Source organism: Haliaeetus leucocephalus, unplaced genomic scaffold (assembly GCF_000737465.1).
Source record: "Haliaeetus leucocephalus isolate CR32 unplaced genomic scaffold, Haliaeetus_leucocephalus-4.0 Scaffold751, whole genome shotgun sequence".
Taxonomy (NCBI): domain Eukaryota; kingdom Metazoa; phylum Chordata; class Aves; order Accipitriformes; family Accipitridae; genus Haliaeetus; species Haliaeetus leucocephalus.
Genome location: NW_010973187.1, coordinates 11,016,300 through 11,044,069, shown reverse-complemented (window position 1 = coordinate 11,044,069; position 27,770 = coordinate 11,016,300). Strand labels below are relative to the sequence as shown.

The following is a 27,770-nucleotide window of genomic DNA, read 5'->3' as shown; positions in this document are numbered from 1 at the left end:
TTATGTTCTTTAAAATCTCAGCTGCATACCCTGTACATAATAATCACTATAATTAAGTGATTGTCTCCCCTTTAAAAAAAAGTTGAAAATGACATAGAGGAATGATAAATTGGTAATTAATGATATGCTGTTCTGTTTCACTTCTGATTACACCTCCTGCTGGGCACGACTGGTCTATTTGCTTCTAATCTCTGCTGCGAATTCATTCAATTCCACGCCTTTCCGCTATCATGTTTTCACCCTTCCTGACTTTCATGACTGCCATATGGTACAGAGCCACTGTAGGTTCAATTGATAATTTCATGGTGTCAGTGTTCTGGGGAAAAGATGGCAGTGACATCCAATAGGCATGCTTGGGTCTGGTTGTCCCACCATGAAAATACCTAAAATTGCCATGAAAATGATAAACTTGTTCGTAGAGGGTGTTTTAAAATGAGGATATGGTAGAGTTTATCATGACCATGAAAAATTTAATACCTTAGCTTAAAGAAAGAGTTATTTTATCCTCAAACTTGTCTTTTTCACAGGAGACCCATTTAAGATGGGTAGCTTGAAAATAGTAGTTGGAAGGAACAATATATTTTAATTCCATATTAAAAATATAGGGTATGGTATCTCATTTCACATACAGGTATAAAAGGGCACACTCCTAAAAAAAAATGCATTTTTAGCATTTTGAATTCAGAGTAATTTCATGGACAAGCTGTACATTAATGTCAGTTGTGCTTTGATCCCTGGTTGTTTTCTGTGTCTGATTACTATGTACTTATTATTCTCTCTACTAGTTGGCAGGTATTTAACTTGACCTGGTCCTTTGGATTTAGAGAGTCTCTCTCTGCCTCATCTATGATAATTCTAGCTGCCTGAGGAGGGGCACACTGGGACTCTAATATTATAAGTTTCATCTCCAGCTAGGCTATGTATGTGCCATTTATGGGCTGAAGTACGCAGGTCAATTTTTAATTCACTTGTTCACTGTGATATGCATGGGGTCGAGGTAGCAGGGAATGATCTCATTTATTCTCTCCCGTAGCTGTTGCCCTTTGCCAGTATAACAGTTACAAAGGTGGCTGAAGGAGAAAGGCATGTTCTGTCTTTCCTGTAGAAGATACTGTTTTCTGAGCATCTGCTTGCTCAGGAAAAAAAAAAAAAAAAAAAGCAAAAGCAAAAGCAAAAGAAAACCCAAACAAACAAAAACCCACAAAAAGACAGTTTCTATATGAAAAATTGAAGGGACCTGAGGACTTTCTGAATCAAGAGTGAATGACCTGGACTCTCCAATTCCCAACACAGAGTCACAAAAACCCAGTAGGTTGGGAGGAACCTCTGGAGGTCTCCAGTCCAAACTCCTGTTCAAAACAGGGTAACTTCACAGTGAGGTAGGTTTTGGGGGGGCTGCATACTACTGCCTGCCAGGGTCAGGTGTACAGCCTGTCACTGTTCCAGCCTAAGAATCCAAACATATTTTGTGAAAAGTGGCTGCACTGGCAGTCAAGAGATACAGCTCATTTGAGAGAGGTTACAGTTAAGCTCTACGGTGAGAAAGTGGGTCTAATAATATATTTTCAATGGCAATACATTGCAAATGGCTTATTGCTTTGTAATTTTCTCATTATCCCTATTAGTATAATATAAACATAGGACTGACAGCTTTCTCTGATTTACCATGACTGGAAAATTGAGAAATGTTGCTTACAATTATGTCCTCCCACAGATGGAGAACTGTACTCTGGCACAGCGGCAGATTTCATGGGCAGGGACTTTGCCATTTTCCGAACTCTGGGGCATCATCATCCAATCAGAACAGAGCAGCATGACTCCCGGTGGCTAAATGGTATGTAAAATATACATTTATCCGTTTACATTGATCTAGCCATTAAAGACTAGCACACAGAGCCATTCCAGCAACATCTGTGACATATACATCCCACTTTTATTTGGAGCAGAATTTTGTCTTAAGCCAGTTAAACTAATCAAAAGTGATTTATAAAGAAGTATTTTTGTTTTAATTACATTGAGATTTGTGGAGTGTGATTAAATTTAAAACATATACGGACACTATGGCTAACGCAGTCGTGCCACAGGAGCAGATTGCTGTAGGGTGCAACTTGGACAGAAGCTCGAGGCTTGTGGAGACATCAGCCACACATCAACACAAAGTAGTACAGAGCCTTGGGCAGGGTTGTGCCTTGTACAGGCTTAAATTTTTGACTAGACTGAAGGAATCAGACACTGGCCACCAAACTCCAGCAGAAAATGGATCAGCAGAGCTTCATGAGCAGGCCAGAGTTGTCAATAGTTTGGAAAAAGTGAAAGGGATCCTAGGCATTCCAAATTACTGGATTTCAAAATATTCAGTAGTTTAACAAGGCAGAATAGCTTGCATTATTGTATGGATATTACTAATCAGGCCTGTAGTTGTTTGTGTGTATGGGGAGAGAGGGATAGTTTCAGAGAAACATTTGGTTTTGGCTTCATGCACCAAAATACTTAAAAATGCATCTGAGTACTCTATCCAAGTTCTACTGAAGTCAAAATTCCAATAGCTTAAATGGAATTACACTTGGCTTTAGCTATACAAGGATATGAGCATTTTGGAAATGAGAATTCATCATCTGAAAAGGCTGATGAGATTTAAGTGAGCCAGTAATACTAACTGTAGTTACCCTGAGTTAATTTATATTTTAATTTTTGAAGAGTTAAATAGCCACTTTTGCTGTACATGCTGTTTGCATCTGCACTCCTGTTTTTGAATTCACAAAGTATTTTGTTCTTAGATGTTTTTTCACTTCTAGCCACATTATTAATGTCTGTGTTGAGGTCCAGGTTTTCTTACGTGGTTTTGCAATTTAGTGCAAACTGTTCACACAAATTTTTAATGTGTAAGAGCAGACTATGTTTTAACAACACAGCTTCTTATTAGCTACAGTCGGGAATTTCTAGTATCATACTGGTTATCATATTAACTGTATATACAATCTGTAACAAAACTGGTCCCTGACTCATAATTAAAACCACAAAGTGCTATTGCAGGTTGGATAAACAACTCCATATATGACATATGCATTGGGTATATGTATCAGATAAATGTGTATATGACAAGTTGTATGAATCTGTATTTTAATATGATAAGTTGTATGAATCTGATTTTTGTCCTGTTAAATTTAGTTTTGTCATAATTCATGTGGACTACTATGAGAACAGATTCAGGTCTATCACATTCCAGTTCTACAGTCTGTGCTTGCCCAGTAACCCAGAAATATTGTTCATTGGGTTATTTTGTTATAATAATAGACAAGATTTCTGGACTTCTGGGGACAGTAGAGTACAAGGGTTATAGACATCCATCTATCTTGGTACCTGGAAGAGTAATAATATGTTAAAGATAACACAACACCAGCTTTTGTTATGGTAGTCATGATGACATAAAGTCCAATCATGCAAGCAAAATCTGCTTTTGTGCAGAAGATTTGCACAATGACAGCTGAGTCAGGAGGATTTATGCAGTGGGAAAGCACAACCATTGTCCACAGCCCCTGTACTTCATCGCTGAAAATGTGTCATTCCTTTGTGGATTCGGTTATCAGTCTTTCAGCACTAAATGTGAGAACTGCTTTTCCCAAATTAGCACTAAGGTTACATCTGACAGGGTGCAGAAACCACAACTGCTTTGTGCTCAAGACGGGGAGGAGAAGACAGTTGCACATAAAGAGCAGATGAACCTCAAGCTCTCTAGAATTTAAGTATTGTCCAGAATGAGCATAAAAGTAGGAAGGAAGTATTTATCATAGCACAGGGTGAAGATGATTTTCAACTCTTAAGTGTAGTTCTTACACTATATTCGTCTATGGAAAGTTTCAAGCTAATTTAAAAAAAAAAGGTAAGAATCAAACTAAGGCCTTTAGAAATTATTCCCATAACTGTCTATAATTTAATAGAGAATGATCCTTAAGTACATTTTTGAAGTCTCTCTCTCCATTGCAGCTCAATAATTTTACCTTCCTAATATGGAAAAGTTGGCTTAAAATCTACACTACAACATTCCTTTTAAAGGCTCTAAGACTTTACTGTTAATTTCCCAGTGATAAGATCCTGGCAGCCTTTCCACACAGTACTCCTAATTTCAGCATCTAACAGGGAAATCCAAAAATGATAGTTGTTTGGGTTTGAAACTCTGCAGGCATGCCAGTCCTTTTTTTTTTTTTTTTTCATTTGTCTCTTTTAAATATAATTATAATAGAAGCTTTGTGTTTGCACGTATTTAAAGTGTATATACTTTTAATGAAACAAGCTCTCATTGAAGCATGAGGTGTAATCTGCTTTCTTAAAGTTCTGTATAAACTAGTTTTGAACCTGATGTTTACAGACCTTTATGCCTTTTTTAGTAAAGACATGGATTGCTACGGAGTGATGGGTTTGCTTTTCTAGTTGTTTTCTACAGTGTGCTTAGCCTCAGGTTAAAACCACTATTCTAATGGACATATACTGAAAGCTAGATAAGAACACCAGTTCTAATCAAACTTACAAGGAGAAATCCTCATCCTCATGGAGTTTAATAACTAGGTGGTGAGAGATCTAGTTGTAAGTCCTTGCTAACGTTTACTTCATTCAGAGCAGGAACTTGAAACTGCTTCTGCCATATTAAGGCTAAGGTCAGAACTGACAGGGTGCAGAAAACACAACTGTTTGGTACCAAAAATGGAGAGGAGAAGACAGTGGCACATGAAGAGCTTGCAAACTTTTCCCAGAATGTAAATATCATCCTTAACTGGCATAAAAGTAGGACAACATTGCACAGAGCGATTAAGTTTTTGGATTTAAGTATGAACACAGAGTTCCTACAGAGATCACACAGTTACTTTTTGGAGATGCTCCACCTTCTCTAAGAAGTTAAATGTTGCTGGGAAGAGGGCTTTGAACTGGGCCCAGCCCAAGGGAAGGTGCTGACCAGCAGCTCTTAAAGACTTTTTAAGTCTTTTAAAAATATTAAATACTCACAGGCTTCTAAAGACATTTCATTTTGTAGAAATAATTAAACAATCACCAAGCCAAATAAAGCAAGGGAGACTGATTCTATAGCCATGTAGTTGGGGCATTCATCTAGAAGGTAGGGAACCATACATCAGTCACTGTAGCAGTGTATATTTAATTATTGATACAGAGTTGGCCAGATGTGACATGGAGGCATTTGCAAAAACACAGTAAAATAAGTTGGTGCTCAGGGAAGTCATCTTGGATACAAAAAGCCACATTTCAGTGCCCCAGACTGAATCACGTACTTCGTTATAAGCCATGTACGTGCTCGCCCTGGATGTTATTGGCTCCTCTGGTAAGTACATGGAGTTTCTCTTCACAAAAAGATTTGACAGTCTTGGTTGGTCCCAGTGAGGGTCAAGAATAGTTTTGAATTCTCAGAAAAAAAAATCCTGAAATTGAAAAAACATCTCCTGTCCAGCTTTACTATAAGAAGCAATGGCTTTGATGTTATACATATATCTTACAGAGTCTTGCCTACAGGCAAAACCCATGTTTTCCTTTAAATGTGCCATCGCCTCTTATAGTTCAGAGCCACAAGAAGCCAGCGTTATTTCAAGAAAGCGTAGATCAAGTCCTGCTTCTATGAACTGCTTCAGCAATAAAAAAAGATGAGTAGGAAGCCTGAGCAGGTCAGAGCAGCTTACCCTGGTAGCTCCCTGCTGAACTACACACAGCATTTGCTGTACACCATCCACGGCAGCCTTCGTGCAAGGGCTGAGGGCATGGCTGGAGGCAAGAAGGCAGAAAAGGCAGTGCAGTGTACCAAAGCAAATGCAAAAGCGATGTACTGAAGGCAGTTTTCAAGCTGAAGCTTAGGGGAGTGGAAGGAAAGCTCGGAGCTGCTCTCATCTTCCCTGACTTGAGCACAGGGGATCTGGCCTTAAATTGTTAACATTTTGTAAAATGAATAACGATAAACATTTATATTAAAAGCAAAACAGAGTTGGGCTGCAGAAGATTTGAAAGGAAATGAAATCACAAAAGCTGCATTAAGATAGTTTTATGAATCTGGTTTGCACCCCAGAAAAGTGAGCAAATACTGGCCTCGCTCACTCTCTTTACTAGAGTTGGGGTTAAGAGAGACTGTCAGTCTGGATTTCCAGCCTTGGCTTGGAATTTCCTTGCTTTTTATGGGTTTAAACCAGCTCTATGATATTATTTTAGCATACTTTCCATGGCTTAATTTTTAAAGTGGGGTAGTAGCTGTGCTTAGTCCCCTGGGGTTATTGTCCTTGGTAATCTTTACTTTACGGTTACATAAACAGCTGAGAATTATAGAAGCTGAGCGACTGTTCAATAAAAAAGAAAATGCCCTCTTAAATTTCACAGGCTCCAAGGCAGGAAACATGGACTTGATACTCTCTTGGCATTCATACAGAACTTTAGCCATCACTTTATGTTGTTTCCGCTTATGGCAGTTTGTAGGACGTCCCAGCACTGGCAACATACACACATAATTTTGAATATATACATATTGCACATTACGGCAAGGGAAAGACAAGATTGCAGCTAGTTTATAGGATTTTTACCTCTCTAATAAAAATGTACTGAATGTGTCAAGATATTTAGAAATTAATATTTGTTCTTTTGCAACTACTCTTTCTGAGACTCTTGCTGATGTGTTCATATGCTGCATCCTTAAATCTATAATTTGTCTTTGGTCACCCACACCAAACATTTTCCCCACCTATACATACCCACTGACTCCCCTCTCTGCTGTGCTACTCCTTTGTCCCTAAATGCCTTCCTAATTTCCCACTTTCCAGCTTGCCTTCTACCCATTCCCAATCCAGATATAAAGAAGGCACTAAAATACATGCCACCAAAGGTAAGCAGGTGTGGAAAATGGCTGACCTGCCAGCATAGATAGGACCCAACTATCCTAGTACCTGGGGTTTATTTTGTAAAGTACATCCAAGATATTCTTGCAGAAAGGAGGTGATGGATGTTACAAATACTATAACTCTCCAGCAAGAAAAGAGGTATTTAAATAAAGGACATAAAAAAAATCCCCAAAAAACAACAAAAAAACAGGGTATGAACTACATCTGAATGTATTTAGTCTTCAAATTAGAAGTCTTAAACCATGGGGGGAATGATATTAGAAAAAGCTGCCCAATAGAAGCAGACAGTGAGGCAGCCTAGCTGGTTTTAAGAGGAATATAGATAGCATTTTATGTGTCGTCATATAGCACACTTGCCTGACATTGCAAGGGACTGCAGTGACTAGACTAAGATGTCTCTTCCAGGTCTGCATTCCTATAAATTTACAGGGGCATATTTAAACAATCTTACCAGTGAAAACAGTGAGGGATTTTTTGTGTGTGTTTTTTTTGTTGTTGTTGTTCTTTTGGTGTTCTTTTTTCCCCGCAAGGACCTCTTGCATTTAAAATATGCATTTCTATATTTGAACCAAATTAGTCAGCTGATATCTCCTATCATGCAAGCTGTAGTGTGGACCAAGTCCTGCACTTTCCCACCACTACTTATACAGGCACGAACAACTCCAACCCTTGCAGGAACAAAACATGTCCATATATGCAAGTCTCATTTCTCACTCAATACATCCTCCCACCCCCATTCCCATTATCTTCATTGCTAAGAATAGTAATAAATAATTTCACAGTGATAAATTCCATGTGTGACAAATGCTAATGTCACCTAACACAGTGCTAGGAAGTACTCAGAAACTATGGAGACGGTGGCATAATAATGTGAACAGAATGGCATACAAACTCAATTTACAGGTTTTTTTTTCCTCCCTTAAGTCTGTAGATCCAAATTTGAGAGATTGAATATGAATTTTAAATTGTTTTTCTCATTGCAATTTAACAAGTCTTTTCTCTATACATTTTTATTACAACCCGTTCTTTTTCTGTTGGAAGAAATGTAGAATTTCTGAAATCGTAAAATAATAACTTCTTTCTTAATATTATCACTTGACATTTATACTACCACTAACCTGAAATGGTTACAACTCAGGAAGCCATAGGTCCAGCTGAATACTTGATCAGGAGATGCTCATGTATTTGAACCAGTTGACTCATCTTGTCTGATAGCTGCTCCAGGTATCTTTAGGCAAAGGAAGAGAAGTATTTGATTCAGAAATCAAAGACCAAGTAGCAATTACAGTTCCTCTGGATGTGAGGAAGATCATGAAGATAGTGGGTGACGACAACCAGAAAAATTATAATCTCCCATCAAGCGGCCTAAATGAAATTATTTTCAACTCTCCTATGAAACAGATCTCTCTCTTCCCTCTCCACCACCCCCTACTCCCCACCCCGCTGCCTCATTGTCTAGGATTAAGTCATTTTCTTCATTAAATTTCAGGGCTGTGGATGAGATTTTGTTGTGTTTAGGTATGAAAAATTGGTAAAAGTAGCCAAAGGATAAGTTTTGAGGCTGGAGTGGAAAAAGCAGGTAGAAAAGATGAAGCAGAAGAGAACATTCCCCTGGTTTGACCGCACATTTTCAGGACTTCCTGACAATCTAGAGAATATGACCTGAGGCAGAAAGACTCGCTTCAGTAAACATATTGGTCTGAGCTATAGCCACAATATGCTTGAGGAAGTTAGGGTACAAATTAGTCCAGGAACACCTGACTTAGGATATGTGTATATTGCATGGTTAACCGTGGGCTCATTTATGGGTTTCAGCTTGGTCAGCCTTATTATCCACACCAAAAAATAATAGCTGGGAGTGTAGATTAGAAGCCATGATTTGCTGCAATTCATACTGTGACTTTCTTTATAGACCATATAAGATCAAAAATAACGGGGGACCTCAGAGTGCTTTGTGCACTGTTTCCACTGGAGACCAGAAAAGTTTGCTGCACATAGTCCAATTTTAGGAAAGATGTTCATGGGTCTCAAAGCAAGCACTGTGGTATATGACCTCAGTCCAAACCAGATTGGTGCATAGTCTCTCTCTAAACAGAGACTTGGAAGTGATTGCCAGCTTGGGGATATACACTCACGTGTGTACACTGAATTGTTCTACTGGTGATGTGCCTTAGAACTGCTAAATTTTAGGGGTGTTATTTTGGTGATGAATATGATATCAGGTCAACAACCCAGTAAATCCTGGTGAGCCTCATGTCTGGGTGAGACCTGAGAGTATAGCCCTTCCCAACACTATGCTCTGACTTCTCTGGGGAGGAAATTGGATGAAAGAGCCAGAACAAGCTCTGGCTAGATGTTAGATGTGGATAAATCAGTGCACCTGTCTGTGCAGGGCAAGTCGGGTGATCACACTTGGGTCTTCAGTGTCAAATTTGATGAGCCAGGTGAGTTGCTTTTTATAGACATAGCTTTAGATAAACAAACCTGAGTCTCATCTGCCACCTCCAGCGGTAGGAGCTGTGTAAAAACCCATCTGCATGAATATGCTCCAGGAGTAACACTCTTGATCCTGGATGTCTCCAGCTCTGTACCCTACTCAGACTGAATAATAAACACCACCAATTGTCTGTTTATCAGTAGTCCCAGTGATATTCTGTGTTCTCTAGAAAGCTTTTTTTTTTTTTTTAACTGAGAAGGATTGTTTATTTGTATGTATTTATTTCAATGGATAACTTGTAGAGTTGGCAATGGGCAGCTTTGTAAAATGATGGTCTGTTCACATAAAGAAGGTGACAAACTCAGTATATAACTCAAGTAGTGGTACATGTGGCAATAATCTCTGCTAGAAAGCTTTGTGTGCTACTTTCAGTTAACATATGATTAAAAAGACCATATCTATCTATACATATTTATATATGTATATATAAACATGTTACCCACATGCATCAGTTCCTAGGAAGCCTCTCCTCTTGCCCTGGAGATGAATTTCAATAGGCAAACCCCCGTAATTTGTTCAGGACAGGTGTAGTGTTCAGGTTCTAAGACTGCACTTTGCCTTGCTTTTGGTGTAGGCCCCACTTTAAATTACACAACATGGGTTTCTTTGTAATTATTATTTGTACAAAGATCCAAATCAGCTTAAGGAAAAGGAAAGTTCAGATTAGGTGGCAGGATGCCAAAGACAAAGGCTATGTGTTACAAGCCTTGCAAATTCAAGTAGGTTTCCCATGATCTCCGAGATCTCTATGAGGGCTCATCACAGCTCTAATGCTTGGAAAACAGTGACTTTTAGCTACTGAATTGTGCCTCCTTTCCTGCTCACAAAAGTAACTAACCAGTTTTTCAAGAAAAGTTAAGCAGAAATCTGCTTGTAGGGAATCACACAGCAGAATACTAATTGATTTAAACAAAGCGGGAATGGGTCTGTTACAGCCCCCTTCATTGGGATATGACATACATCTGATTTTTTTTTTTTTTTATGTTCTTGTGTTGGTTTTTTTTTCCCTTCTGCTCTAGCCATCAATTTAATGAGTGTTGACCCTGTCAATACCAATTTCCTCTTCTCAGGCCACCACGTTCAGAGTTTGGTGGGCATTCAATAGAGATTTACTGTTGACTGGGTAATTTGAGTTCATGTGTGTGGTGAAAAATTAGTGAGGAGAATTACCCAGAAAAGTGGATGCCATGACAATGCATGTCACCATGGTGTGACCAGCTCTGCTGACATAGGTTTCAAAAGCTCTCCCCCTGTGAAAATGGGGCCTGTTTGCAAATTAATTAGTTTCTGGCAGCAGCTTGATTGTTGACCCAAAGTTTGTAGAGTGGAAAAACAATCAGATTAGTGTGTTCAATATAAAGGCCCAGCGCGGCACTCAAGTGCAGTTTGCCAAACTGTTGAAGCCATGAATAGAGTGAAACAAATTCTTTTTTGAGAAGCCAAGGCAAAGGTTAAGTGTGATGTGACTAGAGCACGCTGGCCGCAGGGTGGTGGGGGGAGAATTAGAGGTTTCAGCCACACAAAAATAGAGAGTGCTGAGCGAGTTGCATTGAATTTAATGAAATTCACAGCTTCAGACGCAAAAGTGTTTGGCAGTGTTTTAGTCTGTGTTAAAGGGAGAAATAAGATGGCTTTGTTTTAAGAAGTTTTCTTTGTACAGCCATGTGGGACACCAGGGACTGAGCCTCTAAAGGGTATTAGAGACGCTTCCTGAGCCCCCACGCTGTTCTAAGCACCTGCAGACTTTGAGGTTTGTACCAGTTCCTCCCCGCCTCACACTAACGCCCTTTCTCTCAAATGATTCGATCCAAGTTTCCCATTCATCTCCTCCAACATTTGGGCAGGTTTCTTCTTTGAAATAGTGCTGGTGCTGAGACCCACGGGCAAACGTACTAGACATCAACCCTTGCAAAGAGATAGACTAGCTAAAACTTCTTATTCAGATACTGAGACAAAAGTTGGATACTAAAAATTACCACAGGTCAGACTTTTAGCTGATAATAAAGGAGAATATCCCCAATGCACTCAAGAAAGATCTACTGATTTCAACTCGCTGCAGTGCTCAGCTCATTTCATTAATATGCTTTATTTCTTCAGTGGCTGTTTTTAATATAAATGTGCCCTTCATCATCCATTTATGGCATTCACTGTTATTTATGCCCTTATAATATTTCCCTTACATCAAACAATGCCTATGAAGTTTTTAAATTATTATTTTCCCAGTATATTTTAAATTATTATTTGTCCCAGACAAATAGAAAGAAGGAAGATGCCAACAAATGTGGAGGAGACCGTGTTCATGGGCAGTTGATACGGTCTTCTCTTGAGCCAGTGTCTTGGCCCTGTTGGCCTGGATCAGATCACCTGACAGAACAAAGTGAATGGGAGGACAGAGCTGCTGAGCTGAAGATATGAAGGGCTCCACCACCACGTAGCCACCACTCCATCAAGTAACCGAGATGCCCAGCACACCCGGCAGAGTTAATGATGTGAGGATACGGCCCCATAGCCTGTTCCTACCTCTTTCCCCCATTCCATAAAATTACAACTGTTAGTATGCAACCTATACAAACTTTGTGATTTGTTCTTGGTAATGGGGCTGAACCTAACCCCCTTTACACTAACATTCCTGAACCGTGAATTGCTTGTCCCAAAAGGCATTCAGTGTTGCCTGCAATTAACACAACTGATTGCTCAAAGCCGGCACCTGATGTGGCACATAGCCAGCTGGAAACATAATTGGCTCCTTAGATGGAGAAACATCCACTTCAGAGTGGAGTTTGCGATGACGGAATTATTAGTTCAAAGTAAGCCAGGTATTTGAATACCTGGTCTATACATTAAAATCTCAGCTAGCACTAGACACAGCTGAATTAACTTGCAGACTCAAAGTCTCCCTTTCTCTCTGTCTCCATGACTTCCCCTTCTCTTTGTTCATGAAATCGTGTAAATTCCAGTCTGAATGCTTGCAAGGCTAAGTAATTGCTTTTGTTCTTTAGGTTATTTAATTACAAATCTCAGTAGATGACAGATCCTCTGCACTAAAGGAAGACATCACATTTGCACAGTTACAGAATCCCAACACAAATGTGTGTGGCAAATCAGTGACTGCAGATTTATTCATGCCCTCTGGGACCTGCACTGCCTTTTCAGCTTAGCATGCAATATGATTTAAATTACAGCTTGTGCAGAGCTGTGCCTTGGGATTACACTCCATGTTTCCAACTGTTTATAGTTCAGTGAGCTTTAACCTCTGTGATTCTGAAAATTAAATAATGTCACGGCTGATATCAAACTGATGGCTGGTACTAGATTGCTAAATACTGTCTTGTATTGAAAGCCTGTTTTTACAACAAAGTGGAAACATCAACGTATTTAAAACATTGATAACACGTTCAGGTAGTTCTAGAGAACAATTCAAAAGTCACTCTAGCAAAGAATGGCAAAGCTAATATTAAGCTCTATTCTCAAGGATATATTCTGACTTCTGTATTTAGCAGAGTTATGGCTGTTGACTTTACTAGAGCAGGACTGGGCCTAATGTAATATCTGTGATTAGGTAGGCACAAAAAGTGTGTAAGATCAAGAAATGCAGATAGAGCATCTGTTGTAGTTAAACTCAGATTTGTTAATTTCTTGCAGCTTTTATAGTTTCATCATTTCTGAAATACTATGACATATCAAATCTTACATCTTGAAGACCTTTTTGTGCTGTAACTGTATGAAATCTTAATATTTCTGTAACCTTTCAACAGAGGAGAGAAAATACCTAGTTACAAAACTGTATATTTAATATGGCATGTAATTTCCCAGCAGATCAGTTTTCATCCTTTTCAGGGTTTTAATTGATACAAAAGCTTTTAGTGATTTTTCTTCATTTACTTCTGTAAACCCAGTGTTTCCAGGATAGATGTTGTTCCAGTCCCACTTGAACTACTTCACTGGGTTCCTCCCCAGGTTCCACCAGGCAACACCTGCAAAACAAAAGGATGAGGCAGAAGTCACCACCAGCATTATTTAGTCTGTAGAGCCTTATTCATGACCGTGGTGTAAGAAGAGAGAACAGGAAGAGAAAAGGACAAATGAGAGACAAAAGGGTACTTATTTTTCATTTGTAAAGGTAGCATGTTTGACTAAATAACAGAGAAAATAAACAAAGCAGCCCCAAATACCATACTCACAGAACTGCAGTTATGAGATATGATGGACAGATCACACACACACACACAAAAAAAAGCTTGACAAATGGTTCCTCATTTGATGCCTTTAAGTTTTGACAGTGCAATAGATCCTGAACTTCCCATTTTGGTGCATTGCCAAAGTGGTACTTCTTTTTTCCCTTGATCTTTAGAGCACTCTGTATTACTTATCTCAGGCTTCAATGCCTAGCTTTTACGTTTCAGAGTGGTGTCTAAAGTGTCCCATCCCTTGGTATTCCCATGGACTTATATCAATCCTTGTCCCTGCTCCATATTTAACATACTTCCAGCTTTAATTTTTTTTTTTTTTTTGCCAGACCTGTTGGTAGAAAGCATTCTTTAGAAAAATATTCCACAGTTTCCCATTTATTACAGGACCTATATTTTTTACAGCATTTTATTCTTTTATTACTTTTAAAATACTTTTGCTAAACTTTCTGCTAATTCCTCTCCCTGCTGTTTATGTATCACAAGCATGTATGCTGCAAATTCCTCCCGCACTGCTTTTAAAAAAATGCTGAAATTTTGAGTCTGATACAATGTTACTCCAAGAAGGTATTCATTCTTAAAAGTCACAGTAATTACATCAAATATTTCTGAAATGCTGTCAGTGAATAAAAAAAGGAGGGTTTGCTTGTACAGAATAAAAGTACATACCAATTAAACAGAGTTTGAGAACAACTTTCTGACAGAGCAGTGTAAAAGGTAATGTTGCAAGACTTTTCTATCTCAAGCAACTCTATGATTTTCATCACACCTGTGCTATCAAATACTTTCTCTCTCTCTCTTTTTTTTTTTTTTTTTTTTAAATGGGCAGAACTAAGTTTCACACCATCAATAAACTAGTACATTATTTCAGTTAGGTACAAATCCTGTTAATAACTTATGTTGACTGAAGCTAAATTAAGTTGGAATCACATATTATGCTCACATGACTACTGAAAGAGGTTGTCATAACTGATGTTATCATAGTGAATACCTCAGGCTGTGCTGAGGGGTTTTGCTTCCACTTACAGATGCCTTACTGCATTTTATGTTGCTGGGCTACACTGACAGATCAGTTAAAACCAGTCATTCACCCTGCCCTTTTTTCAGTCTTTGCTGCCATCCCTCATTAATCTTACTTTAATGGATTTTGTGTCAAGTTGCTTTACACTAGTTGTAAAAGTTAATTATAACAACAAAACCTTTTTCATAGTTTGACAAAATTACCTCAGTTTTGTGGCCAAATCTAAAGGATTTAACAAAGAAATTAAATTACAGGAGATTGGATACGTTAGGAAATTTTTACAGGAGTGTTGTCTGCTGGATCACTCCTTGGGAAGTGGCTCGGGCTGATGATCATTTCCCGACGAATGAACATCCCTCACTGTGAATTGAGATGATGGCAGAGTCCTGTCCAGTTTTTTGACATGACATTGGGGCGGAGATTTTTACAGCTACACAAGCCCTTCCACACACTTCAAATTAAACCTGGCAATTCCAAAAATTTGGAATTTTTCTTCCTACTTTGAAAGTAGATGATTTTTTGACACAAAGGCCATATTTGTTCACAGTGCAGGCAGAAAAAAAGTAATATGGACAAAAAATGTCCACAAAAAAAAGTGGACGAAGGGTCCTGTTGAAGACAGGGCTGTGTACAGATTTCTGAGAGAGATATCTTAAGAGTTTAGGTCTCAGGAGGTATATGGAGGCCAAAGACATATTTCTCAAGCCACTGTTGTTCAGTTTGGGGTATCATGCTTTTGCCAACCATACTGCTGAAGGCTGTCCCTCTTTCCCTTCAGTGAAGTGTGTTCGCCTTGTTAATCCCCATCTATTTCTCACACTGAGCCAGGGACTTGTCAGGAGTTTGGCTGATGGTGCTGCTGCAGCATGCTCTCTCTGCCTTCAGGACACTTTCTTGTACCCTCTAACTTCCAGGTTGCAAAGAGGAAGAATATTCCATCCAGACGTAATCACACGTCTCTCAGAATTCTAGAAGGCCTGAGAAAATCACATTATTGGAGAGCAGCAGGTTTACTCTCTTGAGTTTTGGGTCAGCTACTATAAACTGCTTGGGCACCTCCAGACACTTGTGCTCCACCTGTGAATTTTCAGAGCTTACAAAAGACAAGCCCCTAGCATGGCTTTGCTTGCCAAAAGTGTGTAACATCCCAAATCAGAAACATCTTTTGTCTTCAGTGCCTCTATGCTCTACTTCCTTTCCTAATACATCACTTTTAAAAATAAAACCTGTGATATTTCGTTTTTGTCACTCATCCAAAGCTCTAAAGATGTAGGTTACACAGTTAAGGCACAGGCTTTCCAGTGTTTTTATTTCTAAGCATCAATGTCAAAAACTTCAGATAAATGACTGAGAGAGGAAGAAACAGGCTCTTACCTGGAACTCTCATTAGCTTTTTCTGCAGAGAGGTTAAGAAATACAGAAAATTGAGATTAAAGTATTCCTCAGTGGAGACAATATGCTGCAAGCCTTCCTTTCCATTCTGTGAAGGACACTAGTTTTCCCAGTTGCCCAATTATTCTCTCTGAGGGACAAGTAAATCAGTTTAAAATTAACGGTGTTGATAGATATACAACACCTTAAGACATAGTCAGCAATGGAAAAGAGGTGTTAATTTTGGTTGTTGTTCTGTAAAGAGATAATAATCACCTCTTCCAAATTAAATATGGTGGGTAGATCATAAGCATTGTTTTGTGAGAAATCTAATTTTCGTTGAGAATTAAGCTATAATTTTACTGAACTTTTGTATTCACTTTTCTTCACCATATAATTAGTCGTTACAGGGAATCAAAACTATTGTTGTCTCTTTAGAACAAAGGCTTCAGAAACTGATAATTGCATCAGAGATCGACATTTTCTTCCTTCTCCTTCCTGCCTGAGCTAAAATGTTACTCCCAAGAAACACTTATACCCCATTACGCCTCTAAGGCAGTGAGATGTTGGGGCAGCGGCACTGCCTGGAGACGTAAGCCTCGGCTGCTATTCAGAGACTCACTTACACCGCTTCAGAGGTTTAAGTGAAGGTTGTGCTCCCCTTAAGGTCATTGGATCCAGTGGCGCGCGGGAGGGGGCTGGCTGCCGTGAGGCGTGGCAGCCCAGCCCTGCCACCGGCCCCGCCCTGCCACTGCCCCCACCTGCCAGGCTAGTGGCTACTGCCTCTGCCTCCCCATCCCTCCCCTCGGCCTGCCGGGCTGCTGTCAGAGGAAACCTGGGTGTTCTGGAGGTGCACCCACTAGCTCAGTCCCCTGACTGACCTCGTAGAGTTCTTTCCTTCCTCGTAGAGCTGTCCAGCCAGTGTGGAGCTTCTATGCCTCAGCATGTTATTAACACTCTGAATGACACTTGCCCTTCTTTGCTTTTGCCCCAACTATAAATCAGTAATTCCTTAAAAACCCCTTCCACTTAGTTCAGATTTAAAGTCTCGCACAATGAGAATGATCCATAGGTGACACTCAAGGTCAAAGCACTGAAAAGCCATGCTGACTAGATTCCTGTTGCTGTATATATAGGAGTAGCACTGAGCTGTGGAGGAGTTTACACATGTAAAAGCACTGTGCGTCTTTTTTTATGGGTGTCTTGTTGCTTGTTACGTTGCTGTTGCATCTATGTATTGAAATGACAAAAGTGTGATATGTTAATATTATTTTTAATACCTTTCATCCTTGAAAATCTAATCTCTTTATGTCACAAAGAATTTCCCACAAGCCACTACTGAAACAGAACAGCCAGATTCTGCAGAGAGGAATTTTTTTTCCTTAATTCTGAAAGAGTTTTGAGTCAGAAAAAAAAAAGAACAATATGAATGCAATTGAAATTGCAAGAAGCCTTAGCTAAACCTTAAACTTATTAGCCCATAATATAATCTGACTGTTACCAAAACTGCTTTTACTAATCTTTGAAAAATTTGAAAAGAAACAAGATATGACTTCTAAGAGGGAGAAACTAACTGTCATAGCTAACACACTATTTTAAGATCGTCGTTCTTCAGCATCACTCTGGCTTGACTCAAAGACAAACCGCTTGATAGATATCATCAGTCTTTAAAACTCTTTCTGATGAGAATTTCCATTGCAACATCAATGAGTGACCATAGTGCTTCTTACCCTATGACAGCTGCTAAAATCTCAGTTGTGTGTCGCCTGCGTGCTATGCATCCACCTCTGCCTACCCATGGCTTTAAAAACAGTGTTTTTAAATCACTTCTCTGTTCTGCAGCCTGTCCCTGGTACTACTCTCCATGTCAGCATCTGAAAGCAAGTTGCCACAAACCCCTCATATTAGCTCCACAATAGCCACAAGTTATCCCTTGTGCAAAGAGCATTCCCACCCTGAGGATGCGGTCTGATGCCGTCCGTGTTGTTGAGGAGCTTCACCGTAAGCGGTGAATCCATGAGAGCTCTGCTGCGTTTGCCTGAGCCATTGGCAACAAGAGGAATGTGAAAGCTGAAGAATGAACATGAAGGGACTTTGGAAGAACACCACTAAAAGCTTTGGTGTTTTGTAAACGGCATTTGCGTGTGCAAAACCACAAACCAACTTAGCTGTCTCATCACCATATACTAAAAGCTTTGTCCTCTGGTGACCTTGCCGAGCGTGCCCGTGGCAGTCGGCTCTGCTGTGTGCATTTGTGACTGGTGCTGCAAGTCCCCTCTCTGCAGGTAGTAGAGCTCGCTGCGATTGCAAGTTCAGATTTTCTGAGGACAGTGCTTGGCTCCCTGTGCTGGGTCTCTGTGGACGGGCACTGTATGTAGTTATGAAGTCCTGAGTAGCTGTCTATTTTTGTTGTTGTTGTTAAATTTTTAATTTCAGCTTTCCTAGCCTTGTTGTTCTCCTCAGGGCCCCAGTCACCCTGCAGTACTTTTCATTAAATTATAGCAATTGCAGTTTTACTGAGCATAAAATTTCCCTAGTTTCCTAGAATTTCTTACTGTGAACTGATAAATTAGTCATTTTGACCGTAAATACACAATAATAGGGGCATCCAGTTCAAACTCTTTACAAAACATTTCCTGAGAGAACTGCCCTTTGGCTCCTGTCAAGTGATGAAGAGATGACCCCAGCTTCTGTTCCTTCAGCTTACTCAATCTTGACAGCTAAAGGTAATTTCTGTGCCTTCAAGTTTATAGATCTTCATTAAAATGCTAATACAATTCAGTTAGAAATCCAATTTCTGACTTTTATTGTTTCTTGCTATTGGGGGGTGTCCGTGTTTGTGCAGTTGTTGCTGCTAAAAGTAACATTTGTAAAAGAACAAATGCAGATCGATTTTCCTTAGCTTTTTCTCAACCTGAAGTGCTGAGACAAGCAAAACATGTTTCCATTACTTAACTAAGCAAACAATGGCATATAAATCATAGAGGCAGCTGGACCAAGGTGTCGTTTTCATAAAGAGCCAGATTTCTCGTGAAGGACAGTTTAATGGGCTGCTGCCAGTGAAATGTCTGCAGAGCTGGTAATTGCAGGAGGGCACACAAAAAGTGGTGCTACAAAGGTGTCGCGTGGGATCTGAGAAATAGCCCCACAGCCAAGACAACTGGAAAAAGGAGACTGAAAAAGGTGTGCGCTTTAATAATTTGCTTCTTGAGGGTGATTGTTTTAAATAAAAATCTAAGTTTTTATTTTTAGCTTGTTCACATTGGCTGCAAGATCAGAGAACTGTTTTTAGCTGTAATTTCATTTTGATCATGTTTATGCTGTGGCTTTGTTTGTCCTTTGATCATGCTTAAACATGTTTCAGACATGTTTGTTTGATGTATGCTGTTTTTTAAAGCACTCTTCCACATTGTCTGCTTGTGGTTTTTTAAAGTAATGAATCATTGCAAAATATTTGCCGTCAAATTATTTCTTAAATTCATTTTCCCAAAACATGCTTTCTGGACTTTTAGCCAATGGGAGACTTGCTTTTAAACAAGAAAGTGTTAAAGTGATGTAACAGTATTTCTGAGTGCTTCACGGGTTGGAGGGGTCACAGAAAACCCAACCATTCATACACAGAAATTTGAAGTCATCCTATCTATCCGCAATAGCTGCAGCGCACTGACTTTTACAATTGTCACCAGTGGGTTTGGATCAAAGTCCCACTTTCCGTTCAGTAAAACTTGCTTGAAGTTCATTCCAGCACTTCTTTTGTGGCTGTGTTGAATGTATGAAATAGGTCAACCCTGACTGAATTATTTTAAACTTCCCATGGGGACCCCTTGATACTGAACCTGTTTAATTTTGCAGGGTAAGGCAGGGCAGTCTCAATACTTGAACATACACATTCATAGATAACATTCTTTCTTCTGCTGCATGGGTGAGCAATTAGGAGAGTCAAGGAGAAGTCCCTCATCTGTGGACAACATCTCCCTTCCCTTCCTCAAAGAAGAGTAATAAAAAAATGCTACATAGTCCATGGAGAGGGCTGTGTTGCGTGACTGCCGGCCATCTGGCTGATTGATTCATCATGAAGCTAAACAGTTAGTTGTAAGCACTGTCTGAAGCCCTGGAGTTAAATGCAAGTGTGCATCAAGCCTCAGGCAAGTCAAACAGCTCCTCTGCTAATGAAACAATAAAGAACACACTATAGATCACTAGTTCACACCACCCACTTCTTAGCTTTATAACCTACGAAATTATCAACCACATTTCTCTCCCTCTCTCCACACGTATATTCATGATGTTGCTTTTATCATCATTGTATTCATTCCAAAGAGAAATGAATCTACTTCTATATGCAGCAGAACACATGTAGCCTGTTCTTCCTTTATTTGCTTCATTGCGTAGACATAGATCTGTTATATGGAAGAGGGGGAAAAAACCAAACACCACCAGGTAACAAGAGCAAGGGCCCTATAACATGAAGAACCACTCTTTTATTGACTAAAACATATCGATTTAACCAGATGGCGAAAGAGCCTGAGGTTTGCTCAGTAAGAAACACCAGTGTTATTCAACAAAAGCTGTTCCATGATGTACAATGGATGTGTTCTAACGTGGGGCTGTGTGACCGCTTTATTTTCAGGGAGGTAGTTAGGATTATTAATCACTAATTGAAAATCTGAATTCATCCCAGATGAGCACTGGTAAGAGATGTATACAAAGCATATTCACATGTGCTCTGGCTATGGTGTTAGTTACATCTGCCTTCCTCACACCCCTCTCCTCAGCTACCACTCTGACAGAATTATTTGAAATACATACTTTCAATTTCTTAAACTATTTTTCTATCATTCTTATATCAGTGCTGCTTTAATACTAGACTGTCTTACTGTCTCTAGGTTCACTTGCAAAATTATGAGAGGGAAAGAAAAGAATAATAATATGCTAACTGAGGGCAAGTTTATATAACCCGTACTATATCAACAATATTATTGACTCAGATGGGACTCCCCACAGTATCTTCATAGGCCAATGTAAAGTTAGATTTTTGATGCCTGATAATATAGTGATTTATTTTAGAATTCGATATCTTGTGATTTACAAAACTCATTGCGCTAGAAACAAATCATTCAGCCATTTGGGAATGTACTTGGGTTTTGGTTGAATGATTTTTTTACCCTTTTCGTTAAAACCTTAAGATTGTAAAAACAGTGTATTGAGACAAAAGGTTCTCCAGCTCCAGCAGCCCAGAACAGTCTCTACTAATGGGTATCCTCTTTCTCTGATGTATCCTTCCACAGGCTGCGATGCAGAAATTTTCAAGCTGTAGCCTTGTGTTTCTTGTGATACAAGTTGCATTCAAAGCCCTGGTAATAGTATATAAAATAATAGATATTTACCACTGTATAATATAATTTAGATATTATTTATCTTGAGCTTCATGTCAGTGAAACTTGAAGACTATTAAAGGCATGCTAGAAAGAAAGGCAATGAATTTAGTAGCTTAAGCTACTGGGGTTTGGGGTGGAGAGCTTAAGCTGCTTACAGATTTTTGATGTTTTCAGATGTCTAAAAAGATTTATTTTAATAGACAATAGGTAATAAATACAGTTTCACAGAGATCTGTTTTGTGGCCTGTGATGTTCAGTTTGTTCATAAATAACCTGAAAAAGAGGTTGAGCAGCAGAATGAGAAAATTTTTCACACAATACTAAGTTATTCAGAATAGTGAGACAAAGGAAGACTGTGAAGAATTACAAAAGGATCTTATGCAACTGGGTAGCTAACCAATCAGATGACAAATTAAATTATTCTTGATGAATGATGTAGTGATAAACCATGGGGAAAACCATGAGGAAAACATTCCTGTCTTCACATATCAAATGATGGGCTGTGGACTGAGCATTACCAATGAAGAGTGAGGTTCTGGGGTTATGGCGCATAAAGTTCCATGAAAATTTCAGATTACTGCTTAGGAACTGTCAAATCCATATTAAGTGTTAGGAATTAATAGAAAAAGAACAGAGAATTCAACAAAAGGCATCGCTATAGCCCTTGTATAAGAGCACAATTCATCCACATCTTGAACACTGTGGGTATCTCCAATGCAAGAATTCAGAGACACCAAATTAATTTAGTCAAGATTGACATTCAAAAAAACGAAATCAGAAGTAGGTTTTAGCTCACTAGATTGTGTACATGAGGAACAAATTCCGAAAGGACAATATGAATGCTGGAAATTTGCGTGGGTTCAAGAAGAGTCTAGACAGATAACTGGATGAACAGTCTATTGAGAGTTACTAAGCACATAGAAGGCAACCAAGCTCAGGGAATCAGCCCACCTGAAAATAGTTGAAGGAAGGGAGATTGTTCTGGGAGAGTATTATTTGTACTTACCATATTCTTTCTTTGTCCCAGATAATTCTGGACGATGTTGGAATCTGTGTATTGATCTAAGTAAACCTTGGTCTAAGCCAGTATGGTAATTCTTGTGTACTGTGTATATATATATATATATATACGCGCACACACACACACACAGAGTACATGAGAATATGTATACACTTGCACAAAATTATGCAGTATGTACTCATATAATGGAAACATCCAAACACATACATGCAGATATATATAGATATATCAAAATATGTTGCTTACAAACACTGCCATCCTTAATAAGGCAATGGGTTTCACAGGACAGCTAGTGCAAAATGGCAAAACAAAGTACAGTTCATTATTTCCATGACTATATAGCAATAAACATACACTGAAAAGATGTTAATGCTTGACACTAAAATAGCTTATAATTTCACATAGGAACAAGACTGAGCAGTTAAATATAGTTCACAGTTAATTATCCCAGCAGGATGTAAACTGGTTATGAAACAGATTGGTAAAACTGTTGGATATGCCTTCTTTTTCCAAATATAGTGAAAGATACCAGCTGAAGTATCTCTGTAAAATACAGTGATGAGCCAGATTCACCACTGGTATGAATTTACTGTTATGATTTCTATAAGATTCTCTCCCAAAACTTCTTTCCACCATTTTTTACATAACCAAACAGCATGTCTGCATTTTATGTGTTTTCACTAGTTGATGTATCTTCTTTATCAGCAAATAATGTTGTCAATCTAATTGTCCTAGAAATAAAGGTTTTCTATGAAAAAAAAAAAAAATCTTTAAAAAAAATGACAAGATGAGGTATTTCAACAACTTTAGCAGAAATTCACAAATGCATTTCTCTTCTGAAAATGAGACAAAAATGTTGGGGTTTAGGGTATCATAGTGTGGAAGTAGACAATATCAATCAAAACTGTATTTTTTAAGTCAATATTTTGGGCAGTAACACATTAATGCTTTTCTAGATGTAAAAAACTTTCTTTATATATTCTTCATTGTTGCTAAAGTTAGGAATTTTACATTTATCTCAATAATTCTCTCATTTTATGTGTGACACATACAGAAAGATTACTGACCAAAGTCAAAAAATCCAAAGAAACAAGAAAAATGTCAGTAGTAAATATGTGGAATTAGGAAGCCATGCTGTAATGTTATAAAACCATTTGTAAACAGATTTCATGAATGTTTAATTGCTCCAATAATCAAGTTAAGATCTGTTCATTAAGTATCTGTAGTAAACACCTCTATTAAAGTTAAGAGGAATGTAAATACCTGCCACATGTTAATGGGTGGTGATGTACCTAACATAGATATATTTGCCATTTGAGGCAAAGATTGATTCTTGGGAAGCAAAATCACAATTCATTTATACAAGGAAGGCAAGTGATTCAATTCATGGAGTAGTAACATGCACAACGGTTTTGTCTTCTCAGATCCTAGATTTGTTAGTGCTCACCTGATACCAGAGAGTGACAATCCAGAAGATGACAAAATCTATTTTTTCTTCCGTGAAAATGCAATTGATGGAGAGCACACTGGAAAAGCCACTCATGCCAGAATAGGGCAGATCTGCAAGGTAAAATGATGACTTCTTCATGTGAGATTGAGTACACTTGCAGGATGCTGTGCGAGTGGTTTTAGAAACTGCATTTTCTTGCCTGTAAACATTCAGTATTAACACTGGCATTGTACTAAAGCAGAGGTCAGCCCAAGTGAAAAATAGTTAGGGGATAACACCCAAAAGTATACTATTCAGTTCTTCTCTGTTTGGGGAAGATGACACAAACTACGATGTTTTGTTTAAAAAGTCATGGGCATCTTCTGAGGCTTAGAACATGTCTGCAAAAGAGAGAATCTTTTGCAGGAAATGTGATACTTCCAGGTAGGCCAAAAACATTTGAAGAATTTACTTTTTAAAGGAATGTTAATACCTTTTCATTCCCACATTAGTGAAAATCTTTAAAACAGAGGTAAAGGAAGATTTAAAGAAACAGTTGTTTAAGCTTAGCTGTAGAAACAGGCAACCATTCAGAAGACCCTTAATGACTGCAGATTGAATCATTCATCCGCACTGATAAACATCCAAATATTTTTCTGACAGACTTTTAAAAATATTTCTACAAATGAAATTATATTAATAAATGTTGTAGCTTTGGCAACTATGATGTTTACAGTAAAAATCCATGTTAATCCATAAGCACAATTTCAATTTATCTCCTCAAATCCAGAGGTAGCTGCTTGAAAACCAATTACCCCATAAGTTTGGAGTCCTTGGTGCACTTTATTCATAAGTTTTGCAGCCATACAACTGATCCCACTGTTCTGGCATTTTTATCTACTTTGTTCACTGGCAACTTACATTTCTACTTTGTTGCTACCCAGTTAAGAATAATAAACCCCTTCAGCTTTACCAGGACATGGCAGCCTGGGACCTCTGGAGCAAAATATTCTGCCTGTCTCTCTTTCTCCCGTGTTATATATGTATTACAATATATAAAGATGTTTGGGGGGTTTTGTTTTGTTTTTTTTTTAAATGATGTACTACTGTGAAATATGTTGCAGTACAATGTAAAATAAAAGCAATTCAGAATTAGTGTCTTTGACAACATAATAATGCTTTTGTATGTAGAAGGTGAATTCTTTTCTCTGTTTTCTGTAAGTAGTATCTTGTGGTTATTTGCTGTATTTTCTCTGTACTCTGTTGGTACTTCATACAAAGACTGTTACTAGATATTAATGCAAAATACTTTTGTTATTAGAATGACTTTGGTGGACACAGGAGCCTTGTTAACAAATGGACAACTTTCCTCAAAGCACGTCTGATTTGTTCTGTGCCAGGACCCAATGGCATTGACACACACTTTGATGAACTACGTAAGTGGCAAAAATGGCTTTGAATACAAAACTTTGGGTATTATCCATATGAATTTAACTTAGTTTTCTTTTCCATCTCTTGTTATTTTACAGAGGATGTGTTCCTAATGAACTCAAAAGACCCTAAAAATCCAATAGTCTATGGAGTGTTTACAACTTCCAGGTATAGAACGTATCATTTTACTTGCATGGAAACTTGGGTGGCTGCTTGTTTTAAAGAGGTCTCTTTGTTAAAAATGTTTTTAAGAAACACAAAATATTTTTAACCTTTGAACTTGAGAAGTCAGTGGCAGTAAGAAGTAATGAATTAGGTTTCTTTTCTTATGAGCAATGTACATCATCACTCTGAAGCTAGTAATCACAAAGACTATCAGTTTCTCAGGCTGTTCTGGCTGTTGAATTGGCTTTTTATAGTGGGGATCAAAATTTGTAGCCCTTTCCACACAGACCTGGAAAAATAAGACAAGCATAAATATGCTTGTTTGAGGGCAGGGTGAAACAGAAAATCTGTGGTGTAAGAAATTGGCTACTCAAGGAGATACTAGTAAAAAATATTGCTGAAATCTGGAAAGTTTAATGATCTTTCAAAAAGTTGTGTTATTAAATCACATAGAACTGTGACTTGAATGTTTTGGTTTCATTGTGTTTTCACCAAGAACAGAATTATACTTGTAGCTTTGGCCTGAGGAAGGTTTGCAGTACTGGTTGCATTGCCACATTTATCTGTGAAGGTCAAAAGTTTTAGTTTCTAAACAGAAAGAATGTTTCTAGTGATAACCAGGCATGGAAGAGGGAGATTTACAAGTGCTTACTGTCTTCTGTAAGAAATCTCGAAGTAAGAAACAACATGAAATTTGCGTGGGTGCTGCCCAACAGACGGAAGAGACTGCTAAAAAAAATAGAAAGATGTGAAGTGTAGGAAAGAATGGAATAGTCCTCTAGGGACAGCCCTGTTGAAGTTTACTCAGATCGGGGCTTTGGCCTTCTGGGGACAATATGTTTTAAATAGTAGAATAGCAGCCATCTGCTTAGGAAAATGTCTGAGAGATCGTATCAGTTATGCTGAACTTTCACAGGAGGTGAGTTAGGATTGCTCTGAGAGCAGGTCAGAGTTTTGATAATCAGCACATGCAATAAATTAGGAAGCAACAAGCTGCTATTCCCATAGCTCTTCCACTTGATTAAACCAACCGATAATTTAAAGAATCTTATTTGATTTCTTCTCCCCTCATTTTTAGTAATATCTTCAAGGGGTCAGCAGTGTGTACGTACAGCATGACTGATGTGAGGAGGGTATTTCTTGGTCCCTATGCCCACCGAGATGGCCCAAACTACCAGTGGGTTCCCTACCAAGGGCGAGTGCCATATCCACGGCCAGGAACTGTAAGTACCCTAAGAAATACAGTAATCTAAAAAAGGAAAACTGTGGAAAATATTTTCACACATTACATGGTCTTTGAGCTGATACCCGGGAAAGAAACTGAAGAAGATAATGAAATGGATAGGGTGGCAGAAGGGAAAGCTAACAATTCCTCTAGACCCCAAAAGTACTAATTTTCTTGTAAAGTATGAAACTGCAATAGCAACTTCATTTGGATTTTAATTTTGGCATTCATATTAACAACTTCGGCAGAAGTTTGAGCAATGGCTGGGTAACTTTACTGAAAGTCAAATGTTTAATAAATTACTCTGCATTATCCTTTCCTTGGAATTTGTCTTTGTTCCAAATATTGGCTGAGCCATTCTTTGTGAGAATGGACAGAAAACAGAGCATCTGCCTGGCTGTTAAGAAACTTTCAATTGTTCTCAACATTAAATCTAGTATAGTAGGACAGATATTTCTGCAATGGGTGACAGAGTGACTATAATAATTTCTGACTTCCACTGGCATTTTTAAAAATCTGTGCTTCTACCTGTTTCTCTGTTTCTAGTTTATGAATGACTAAAATACAGTGTATATAAGACATCCATATTTACAACTCCCAACTGATGTCATCACATTCTAGAAATATTTAACTGAAATTACCAGTAGGCTAAGAAGATGGGACATCTATGAAAAAAAGCATTAATTGTATACATTGGAGTAGCTCCGTAGCTAGTATAAAGCAGCTTGGCCCATTTAAGTTCTAAAATATCATTGCTGAAGATTAAATATATGTGTACACATGTATACATATAAGCATATAAATATAAATGTAAATAATATATCTGTCTATAATATTCTTTCAAAAGTCTCCTTAAATATAAGGCAAAAACCAAACCAGGAATAACTTTGATCCTTTCTTTTACATCATCAGTTTTTCTACTTTTGCCTGGTATGTTTTGAAATTGTTCTTTCAAACCTGATCTTTCAACCATCTCCAACAGTTAGACAATATATAAGCTGAGCCTAATGAAAATGACTTCCTAAGTAAAAGAAAACAGTGGCTCCCTGACAGCCAGATTCCTCAGCACTCCTTGCTCCCTCACTATGACTGCTAAAAGGATTCCTGATTTTTTCCAGAGTTAAAATACAAGTTCTGCAGCATAGGAGAGGTTTTATTTCTCAT

The 27,770-nt window shown here is 38.4% G+C and overlaps 1 protein-coding gene across 1 annotated transcript in view; it reads left to right on the top strand.

The window, feature by feature from the left end:
* SEMA3A (sema domain, immunoglobulin domain (Ig), short basic domain, secreted, (semaphorin) 3A) overlaps positions 1-27,770 on the top strand; it is a 167,542-nt gene that overhangs the window by 107,752 nt on the left and 32,020 nt on the right. Inside the window, exons 7-11 of the mRNA XM_010580947.1 lie at positions 1,715-1,834; positions 23,781-23,923; positions 25,107-25,221; positions 25,315-25,384; positions 26,460-26,604. Coding sequence (XP_010579249.1) covers positions 1,715-1,834; positions 23,781-23,923; positions 25,107-25,221; positions 25,315-25,384; positions 26,460-26,604 — 593 coding nt within the window. The remainder of the gene's footprint in view (positions 1-1,714; positions 1,835-23,780; positions 23,924-25,106; positions 25,222-25,314; positions 25,385-26,459; positions 26,605-27,770) is intronic.